The sequence below is a fragment of the Mesoplodon mirus genome (assembly GCF_964341445.2).
Source record: "Mesoplodon mirus genome assembly, chromosome: 10".
NCBI classification, from domain to species: domain Eukaryota; kingdom Metazoa; phylum Chordata; class Mammalia; order Artiodactyla; family Ziphiidae; genus Mesoplodon; species Mesoplodon mirus.
In genome coordinates, this window is record NC_138986.1 from 58,964,771 (window position 1) to 58,976,197 (window position 11,427).

The 11,427-nt window shown below is 33.7% G+C and overlaps 1 protein-coding gene across 4 annotated transcripts in view; it reads left to right on the forward strand.

Moving 5' to 3' along the window:
• The window catches only part of FBXL4 (F-box and leucine rich repeat protein 4), a 70,599-nt gene extending 69,677 nt beyond the window's left edge, over positions 1 to 922 (forward strand). For all 4 annotated transcript variants that reach the window (XM_082634349.1, XM_082634352.1, XM_082634350.1 and 1 more), the window contains exon 9: positions 381 to 922. In XM_082634349.1, coding sequence (XP_082490475.1) covers positions 381 to 544 — 164 coding nt within the window. In that variant the 3' untranslated portion in view covers positions 545 to 922. The remainder of the gene's footprint in view (positions 1 to 380) is intronic.
• Positions 923 to 11,427: the final 10,505 nt, after the last annotated feature.

The following is an 11,427-nucleotide window of genomic DNA, read 5'->3' on the forward strand; positions in this document are numbered from 1 at the left end:
CACTGCATGGAATTAGAGGTTGAATCATTAAGTATTGCTGTCTGGTTTGACCCATGGGTTCAGGAAAATGAGATGTACAAACAGTTTTGAACTGGGGTGAACAGAAATAGGAAAGTCTGGAAAAGCTGATTGGAAAGGGTAGGAGGTAGGAATGAAGATAGAATGGGTAGAGATTGACAAAATTCAGGTCCTAGATACCAATTTGGCTGGGAAATTTTATTTTTTTTTAACAGGACTATTTCAATATGAAGTCTTGTTTTAAGAAATGTTTTTAATTTGTAAAAGTCTATTTTAAGTGTATTTTAAATAATAAAAAGGGACTTTTATCAGGATATTATATAAATGTTATATAATATTTTGTTTGGTTTTTTTTAAAACAGGAACAAGAATGGTAAGTCCAGCATCTTTAAGAAAACTCCTGGAATCTTGTAAAGATCTTTCCTTACTTGATGTGTCCTTCTGTTCACAGATTGATAATAGAGCTGTGCTAGAACTCAATGTGAGCTTTCCAAAAGTGTTTATAAAAAAGAGCTTTACTCAGTGACTTCATATATGTCTTATAATAAAATTAATGTGCTTTTGTAGGGTTTTGTTTTGGGGTTGGTTTTGTTTAATTTTTATAATGGTGGGAATATCTTAAGACATTTGTGGATTTTAAAGAAAAATATGGAACTGTCCATTAAATCATTAAATCAGTGATGTAAACAAATGTTTTCACAAAATATTGTAAGCACTTTCCTTCAAGAATATGTGAGTGGCTCATATTATTTTTGTCTTATGTTAATCAGTGATATTATGCTTTAGTCAATAACTGGATGTTTAATAAAAGAGTAATATGGAAATATTTTAACTTATTTTGAAAGGAGCACTTTGAAAATAAAGTATCATGATATTTATGCAAGAATAAAGTTAATTTTTCACACTTCCATGTAAAGATGCCTTATTAATTATAAGCCTTATGACCTGACCAGTATTTCTTTTGGTATGTACAAAATTTTCAGAGTTGGTTGGAGAAAGAATCTTACTTTTTATCTGTTAAGATTATTTTTTACGTTGATATACTAATTCTTCAACTTGAAAATTTTCAGTTTTTCCAGTTTTCTTGAGATATATTTATCTATTTTACTACTGGATAATAACAGTAGTAAAATATGGGCATAATCAAGAACAAGAGGTAAACTATTAAATGAAATAGTTTTCCAGCTGTTCAGCAGATGCCTTAAAAATTTGCCAGAGGGAAAGGTTTAAGATTTCTGCATTATATGTGGATTTTATTTTATTTTATTTTTTCTGTGCCCCAGCACCTTAAATAATTAGAAATCAGGGACAGTGGAGAAAACAAAGCAAACAAACATTGTTCTGTCAAATAGTAAATTGATTTAGTTCTGCTGCTAAGAAAGTAGACAGAAAATATTTTGTGGAATGAAAAGGCAGGGCTGTTTCGAATAGCAAACTAATACTAAATATATAGTGTAACAAAATTTACTTTCCCGCACAGGGCAAAATGTTAATTTCCAATATCCACACATCCTAGAGTGATCCCGTAGAACTCTGCTGTCCAATACAGCAGCCACTAGCCACATGTGGCTATTTTATTTAATTTTAGTGAACTTAAATTTAATTAAAAATTCCATCCCTCAGTTGTACTAGCCACATTTCAAGTATTCGGTAGTTACCTGAAGCTAGTGGTTATTATACTGGACAGCACTAGTCTAGAATTTCTTGCTATAAGGTGTAATCATTTAAGAAAAAGCATATTTAGTTTAAAAATTAGCACAGTTAATATATATCTCTAGGAAATTTTTGAGGATACTCTCAATAGTACATATATGAAAGCATTTTACCCCCAAAGTAAAGCTAGTGGATTTATACATATGGAAAATAGTAGGCATTCAGTAAATACTGAATGAATAAGAATATAGTATTGAATTAAGCCATATGTCAAATTTTAAAATTATAAATGTTATAAATTACTAGTAGTACTGTGTTTATTCTTTTATAGAATATAAAGAATGTAATACGTGACATTTAAAATATTAAAATAGTAATCCAATCTCCTCCACCTAAGAAACCATTGTATGAGAGCTGCTGTCTTGTCGGTATGCCCCACAATGTCTTCTATTTGATGGCAGAAGCAAAGGGCAGTTGGAAAAGGGCTTGGTTATCCTCTATTATTAGCTTCATGCATTTGGATTTTCTTTTCACCCAGGAATGTATGTAAACATCTTAAATGTTTGATTCAGTGGACCTTTTAGGAGGATGAGATTTATAACTGGACTACCAACTGGGTGAAGCAGTGCTTTTGTCTTAAGCTAACAGCTGCCATTGAGTTAATGCTTACTTTGTGCCGGGCACTCTTTCCTGTGTTTTGCATTTACTAACTCACTTAGTCCTCTTAACAACCCTGTAAAATAGATACCATTGCTTACTCCCATTTACAAGTGAGGCAGAGAAAGATTGAAGAACTTACTCATGATCCCATAGCTGCTAATGGCAGAGCCAGCAGCATACAGACTCAAGCCATCCAGCTTTAGAGACAGTGCATTCAATCTATGCTTTTAAAAGTGTCCAGGTAGTATCTGGTTCTAGAGCAGAGGTCAGCAAAAAGTTTCTGTAAAGGGCCAGATAGTAAATATTTTAGGCTTTGTGGGCTAAGAGGCAAAATGGAGATTATTATGTAAGTACTTATGTAACTAAAGAGAAAATGAATTTCCACAACATTTTTATTGACAGAATTCAAAACATAAGAATAATTGAGAACAGTTTTTTGTATTACAGTTCTACTAAGAAGAAGAAAGAAATACTTTGGGGGAGGATAACATTTCACTTAATTGGGATTCACTGTTAATATTTCCTGTCATTAAAATTGATTGTACATATTCATCTGTTAATATTGATCTATAGTAAGATTTTACATATTTTGTTTTTGAAAATATCTTTTCATACAGATAAGTATTGCCAAATACTTACATTAATCCATGAGAAAATGATTTTCATGGAGCATATTTATCACTTGGAAGGCATTGAAAGAATTCCATTAGGTTCTTTCTTCTCTTGATATTTTTCTTTTAGAATGTTATTACATTGCAGATTACTCACTTCCCGACTCACTTCCTGGTTGAAGGTTAGGTGGAAGCTCCTCAGTTGCATAAGTGAATGGATTTTGACAAATGGGTATTTCCTTTACACTTGCATTGAGGTCCAGAAAATGCTGCTGGACATATCCTTTGAGCTCAGAAAGTATATCTACTGCCAGTTCATGTGAGAGTAGAGCTCCTGCCGCTTATCTTACCTTTGATAGCACAGGAAGTATATAAAGCAGCTTGACATGGCTTCATGATTCAAACAGTGTTAGTTGTCATCAAAATTACTTTACTGTAGTCTGTTTCACATCTAAGCACTGTTTTGCTGGCTTCACTTCCAGAGCTTCTGATTCAGTAGAATTTGCATTTCTAATGATAGGCGATGCTCATGCTACTGGTCTGAGGGCCACCCTTTGAGAAGCACCACTCTACAGTTCTCCTTGAGTCGGAAGCTTTTCTCTGAATCCCAGTGAATCCCACCTACAATGGGAGTAGCTATTCTCACTGTTGTGCACTGTTTCAGTTTTTGTTTGCATTCATTACAAAACATTATCAAGGCTGCAACAGAAGCTAAATTACAAAGCCATTCAGTATTCTGTAATACTGTTTGAGTGCATTTCTTCTGGTTCCGAAAAATCTCAATATCAGCTCTGATCTCAACAACTCACAATAAAACTACCACTGCTTAGCCAACAGACTATTGTGTGGGAGGGCAAATCAGGATATTCAGCTTCTATATCTGATGAAAAAAATAACAGCTGATGACGGTAAGATGAAGTTCACCATTGACACTGCTAGTTCAGTAACAAGATTGAATCATACATACTCCACAGAGTACCTGCAGATGAATAATACAGTAAATAACCATAGGTTTTAAACATTGCATTTTCACAAACTTTGTAGATTTGACCAACTAAGCCCTTGTTTACGCCACACATATTTTTACCACCACAAGTTGTAACACATCTTAGCAGATTCTACTTCAGGTTATACTGAACTCACGTTTTCTTAACTTCTTAGAAAATATTCTTATCCGTAATTGTCCTATGCAGATGACTCATAGAAACCAACTCTTCAGTCACTTCAACCTTGGCATTGACTCAACAAATAAATCACAATAACTAGGCAGTATCAGTAACACCTTTTGACACATCAAGAGCCAAGGAGAACAACTCAGAATCATTTGCCTTGGTTTTTTATTGACTGATGATGTTGTTCTCAATGTTCTTAATTCTTTGAGCAACTGTTCTTGCCAAAAGGCTAATTTAATAGACTTAAGCAAGTTTACTTTGGACACATTTCTTTAGCTGATGAATCAAAAATAATTTAATTAACTCACCATTGGTAAATGGCTTTCCTTGCTGGGCTAACAAATGAGCCACTCAGAAACGTACTTTGGCTGTAGCTTTATTTTCATTTTTTAATTTTTGTAAAGAAATTCTGCTGTGATGAGATATCTTGTTTTAAATTTTCTAACTTTTCTGGCCACTGCATTCCTATGAATTGAAAATATTGTGGTGAGTGCTTAGTGTGGTAATTCCACCGTGTATAATATTCTTTCAGAGCAGCTACAGGATCTTTGCATTTTAGACACAATGCTTTGCCGTCTAATTCGATAACAAAATAATCCATACTCCTCCGTGCCTTAAACACGTGACACTTGAAGTCTACTTTTTTGTTGTTCTGACATTATCAGTATGCACTGGTAATAAAAAATTTTGAAATACTGTAGAATGACAGTATGTGTGGCATTCAAAATGTTGGTAGTAATAACTGTCACTACAATTTGTAACGTGCTGAGCAGTAGTGCAAAATGATGAGAGCACTGCATAGGTCTCTGCTGCTACAGCTCAACTCAGCCATTGTAATGTGGAAGGCACCATAGACAAATAAGTGAATATGTGTAGCCACGTTCCCATAAAACTCTATTTCTGGACACTGAAAGTTGAATTTCATGTAATTTTCATGTGTCACAAAATATTCTTTTATTTATTATTAGCCATTAGAAAATGTAAAAACCATTTTTAAGTTGCAGTCTGGATTTGGCTTGTGGACTGAATATGCGACCTCTGAGGAGATTCTCAAATCAGTTAACCCAGGTTTGCCCATTCCTAATTTTATAAACCACATTCAAACCTGTCCTCAGCTTATAATCTTTCTAATTTTACCATTTGGATTTTAAAATTAAGGACAGTATTTTACTGACTCAGAGAAAACAAAACTTTTTTACCATAACAAGAATTTTGGATTTTTTTCTTTTTTATTGAGGTATATTTGACAATTTAGAATTGTATATATTTAAGGTATACAATTATTCAATTGATAATTCGATATACATATACATTGTGAAAAAAAATCACATCCAAGCTAATTAGCCTATCTATTCAGATAGTTAACACATTTTTTGGTTGGTGACATTAAGATCTACCCTCTTAGCACATTTCAAGTAAAAAGTATTGTTAACTCTAGTCACGTTGTTGTACAATAGATCACCAGAACTTATTCATCATGCATAACCGAAACTTGGTACCTTTTGACCAGCCTCTCCCCATTTCTCCCTCCCAAGTCCCTGGTAACCACCATTATACCCTCTGCTTCTATGAATTTGACTATTTTAGATTTCACATATAAGTGAAATCATGTAGTATTTTTCTTTCTTTTTTTTAATCTGAAAAAAAACTTATTGATGTCTCTCTGGAAGTGAATCAAGTGGATGTACAGCAGAAAGAAACACAGCATTGAAAATCAGCTATACACCATTATAAAGTAAATTATAAAAAAGAAATACAAAGACAGTGAGAGAGTGAGAAATACTTACAAAATATGTTCAGGGGCTGTGATGCAACGTGGACTGACCGCACTAGACCCACAGCTGCATGAGACCTAAGGCTGGACACTCGTGGGGCTGAGAGAATTGGTGAGGATGGGTCAGCAAATGCAGCCCCTTTAGAGTAATACTTCCTGGCCCCCAATTCCATGGGTCCCAAAACTCCAGGTGCAGGGGAACCTTCCTAGAGCTGAAACATACATGGGACACAAAGAGGATGGTACATCGTCTGATTGGGAAGAGTTTGGAAAAGGCCCCTCATCTCCTCATCTCCTCATCTCCTGGTGCTCGGGTTCTCCCCACCGGCCTCTTTCTTAACAATCTCCCCACTTGGGGAATCCGCACCTTCAACATCCTGTTTCGAACAGTTTGCAATTTGTCTGGAGGATGAAGGGGAAGGGGGGGAACCAATGAGAGACAAGCCCTAGGTGTTTGGACAGGCATCATGAAGTATTTTTCTTTCTGTCTGGTTTATTTCACTTAGCACAATGTCCTCCAGGTTCATCCATGTTGTTTGAAAATTGCAGGATTTCCTTTTTTTTTAAGGATGAATAATATTCCATTTTATACATCCCCCCCCCACCAACGCACAAACACCATATTTCCTTCATCCATTCATCTATTGACAGACATCTAGGTTGTTTCCATCTTGGCTATTGTGAATCTGAATAATGCTGAAATGAATGTAGGGGTGCACTCTACAGATCCTGGTTTCACTTCCTTTGGATGTATACCCAGAAATGGGACTACTGCATCATATGGTAGTTCTATTTTTAATTTTTTGAGGAACTTCCATACTGTTTTTCATAAAGGCCATACCAATTTATATTTCTACCAAGAGTGTACAAGGGTTCCCTTAATAAGAGAGAATATATAGACTATCCATTAAAATTTGAAGCCAGATGACTCATTGTTACTAGCATTGTCAATTGACTTTAAAATTTTTTTATAATTATCTTAGAATTTTAGTAAGACAAGTTATCTTCCCAGTGGCTCATAATAGATAAAAGGTATGTTCCTGACTCTGGGAGCATAATTAAGGGATCTTCTCAATTTAAATGGCTCTGAAATAAGACCCTAAAAATAGACAACATGTAGCAAAACGTTTAGACAGTTAATATTCCTCCTCTCCTTCGGAGTGATTAATTTTGAACCAACATGTAGCAAAGAAAAACATTTCTTTTCAGAAATATTTCTATTTTTTGGTGTTTCCTAGGAATTAGACTGAAAACTCATATTTGCAAGTGTAATAATACTAACCAAGAAGAGTCAATAAAAATTACATTTAGTTACCATATATATTATTAATGAATGTTTGGCTTTTCATTTTTTACTTTAAGGTATAAAAGGATGCCTATTACTAACAGAGTAATTTTCATCTTCAAAGCCATTTGTCGCACGTTTATTGGTGTTTCATGTTAGTTTCCCCCCATTTAGCACATTTAATATTGCTACTTCAGAACTTTTTTTAACCACTCCAAAAATTTTGTCAATGACCCTTAACAAAATGTTAGCTATTGCCAAAACACTACTTCTTGCAGCTATGGTTTTATACTTGCAGCCTAGTTCTCTAGCAGTATATTAATGTCAATAAGCAAATGAGGTGATGATTGGCAGCTATAGCTACAAGTCAAAAGGGAAGAGATAAATTAATCAGAGATGATTTATTATATATATTTTATATATTGCTTTATAAATGTGGATAGAGGCCAAGATTTTTCCTTTGGCAGAGCAGAGTGTATTTAATGTTTTTGCCTATGAGTCTGAATTTTTGGCTTAAATTTTTGTGCATAAGAATACCATTAATTGTCTATTCGATTTTGAAAGGAAAAAGGCTATTATGTCAAAATCAACATTTTTCAGAGGAAGGAAGATTTTTTATCAATGAGTTTTGTACAGTAAATTAGTGCAGTCTTAGGTATAAAATTTTTAAGGAAAAATTTTAAAGCAAAGCAGTCATATGATCAGATAAATTGACTAAATTATGCCAAAGATGAAACAGCTCCGTTACAAATGAGAAGCTGTGCAGACAACTGACTGAGATGTTTTAAATTTTATTTGTATAAAAATGCTGTTCAGTGTCTAATGATTTTTATTTTTCATGTTATCCTGTACTTTAGAATAATAAGATAAGCTTGAGTATCTCATTAGTTCACTTTCAAAACTGATCATTTCAGGACACTGCTGAATATAATGGAAGGTTTGGGTAAATAGGTTTGTGTCACAGCCTCTATGAAATTAGATGAAAATAAGCCTGGAAGATAAGCTATCATCTATGTGCTGAACGCTAACAATCCATCCTCATGCTATGAAATGACATCAGCTCGGGTCTGTTGTAAATTCTAAAATTACATGCATCTGCAATTAAACTGTAAACTGCATTCACACTGTTATTTACTTTTCCTTTATACTTTCTCAGTAGTTACTCCAAATAAGATTTATTTACTTAAAGTTTGTTTAGTTTGTTATTTAAAAGAAACCAGGGAATTCCCTGGAGGTCCATTGGTTACAAAGTGGTCCACACTTTCACCGCTGAGGGCCCGGGTCAGGGAACTAAGGTCCCACCAGCCATGCAGTACGGCCAAAATAGTAATAATAATAAAATAAAATAAAACAAAATGAAGTTTGATACAGTGTTTTCCTACTTCTACTTATAAGGTGTCATGTACCTTATTTGCTTTTTGTAGAAGCCAATTCCTTCATTACCAATAAGCTCCTAAGTTGTTCCACAGTTCTTTGTCACACCAAACTACTTTTTAGTGAGCTAGAATGGAATAAATGACACAAGATAAAACACATTCATCTATTCATTTAGTCAGCAGTATATACTGACAACAAAAATGTACTGACATCTGTGTGCTAGGCAAAGATGCGGCAGGTGGTCACAGAATGTATATAAACAACCACAGAGCAATTTTCAAAAATGGTTATATGCAAAGAAAATTTTATGGTGAATAAGCATAGGATACAATGGATTCAACAAAGTTAGGTTTCTTTACTCCTGAACTTCAGAACCTTTAATATCTAATGGACACTGTGAAGGTGGGATAGAGTGAAGATTTGTAGTGTTTGCTAATTTTCTGCAGAATACCTGTAAACATTTCTTGGAAACTTTAGTTTCTCAGAGCACAGTTTGGAAAATTGCTGCTAAGCAGCATTATATGGTGTATTATCAAAAGTATTCACTACAATAATTTTTAATATATTTGCTAAAGATTATACATTATAATTTGTTTCTAATAAAAATATTTTTAATTTTTATTTAAGACGATTAGGAAGTTGACTAAATACTTTGATAATATGAATTTTAAAATATTTCTGAGCATGATTACTTTATATTGGCCCATAATTTCTAACTCAATTTTTATTCATATATTAGATTTTTAGAATATGTGTTTACTATTGGTTTCCTAAAATCCTGTGAAATATGAATCATGGTCTAGTCACTGGAAATGCCTAAAGGAACTGCTGTACCATCTGATTATTTTTAATATTTAATTCAGTATTAATAACACTGAATGGCAGTAGAATTTCACTGTCAAATTGCTTTATTGCTTTATTTAATATTTGTGCTAGCCCATAAACTATTCTAATAATCAATTGTGTAGTAATAGAAAAAAGTAGATCAGTGACTATTTTAAAAATATTTAATATGTAATATATTTTTTAAGGGTGTAGTAACAACAATTCACTACTATCATCTGTTGCTAAAGTCTTTCAATAAAGGAATGTGGTAATTTATTATGAGAATTGTTTCTTCCCTAATAGATACTTTTATATGAACTCTATTAGACGTTAGTTACATATATATACATGTATTTATTTGTCTCACAAAAAATATGTGTTTATTTTGTTAAACTTTTTTTTAAGTGGGAAGTTATATTTCAGCAATGTGTTCTATAGAATATTTACGAATTGCTGCTAAGATTACAACAACACAAGCTAGAGAACTGTTAATGCTAACACACATTCTGGCGTACCATTCTTCTTACTTGAGATGTTTTTGCTGACAGACACCCCAAGTAAAGAACTGATAGTGTTGAAGCCCTGCTAACTTGTTTAAAAGTCTTAAAAATAATTGCACCCAGTAAAACCTAAAATAAATATTTATACATTTTTATAATCAGAAGTATTTGTAAAGTTGAAAGACCTTTAAATGTGTGTTTTTAGCATACTTTATCCTTACTGTTTGTCAGCAGTGTCTGACCATGTGTATCTACCCAGAAAAGAGAAACACATTAGACTATTAGATGACTGTTCAGCTTCTGTCTTTTAAAATATCTTATGATTTCCCATCTATGGGCACTCCTTGCCAAAATCAAGGGTCTCATTTCTTAAGCTGGGTGCATCAGTTTTACCAGTCTCGAGTCTGAGTGGCACAGGGCTCCTGGAGCATCATCTAGTCTCATGCCTCAGTGCCTTCTGTCCTTCTGAAACTTCTGTAACAAGCCACTAGCTTCCGTTGTAACTGTAGCCTTACATCCTCCCTCATAAATCAAATGAGGCCATCTATTTTTTAATATTTTGAACGTTAAAATACCAAATGTTAAAGAAGGTGACTTTTTAAGCCCAGTGGTACACTGATAAGTATTTAAAAACCAACTCTCTGGCAGAGGGGGGAAAATGGGTAGTGCCCTGATTTGTAGTGCTTTCCAATTTTGGTCTTATAAATTCTCCCACTGTGACTGATTTCAAGCTATTGATGTGAAGTCCCTCAAGGCTGAGTTGGGATGAGATGCAGACTTTGTTCTTTTGAGTTGTTATGAGCTGGCTGTAGTTCACCACTGCCAGATGACGTTATTAAATGTTGATCTCATAATTTCTGAGAAATAGGCATAATAAGCTATTGCTAGTTTTCCCCCAGAGGTGTAATCAAGTGGTCCTTCAAAATCTATGAAATTCTTCCTTGCCATTGAATACATTGAAAGAAGAAAATTCAAAAGCATTTTTTTTCTAAACTAATATTCAGTAATCAGTAGGAGAATTAAGAAGAAAAACTTTGAAAAAACTCACAAGGAGAAGCAAATTGTTTTTGCTAATGTAAAACCGACACTGGTCATGTACATTGATAGAGAGCATTGTGTGTTTGTGGGATTATAATTTTAAAAACCATTTCCCTATATTTCCATGGACTGAAAATTATAACCCCAGATAAATTGTGACATTTCCTTTCCGCATGTTGGTGCAATTTTACATTATGAAATTGTCATGTAGATTCATTACACCTATTTTCCAGACACAAATGACCATAACTCAAATATGCACCTATCATATATCAACCTCTAAACTACATAAAAAACATCACTAACATATATGCAGGCACATTGATAAGATATTTACATGGTTTTGTTATAACAAAGACTCTTTGCTTGGGACCCTCAAAATTTTTACTTTTGATATTTTTCTGCCTCAGGTACCAGAGTTTTGTCCTGGATATGGAAGCATTTGTGTGCTAGCTTTATCAGGTTGCAATGAACAACAACCTCAAAAATGTCAGTGGCTTTCAATAACGTTTAT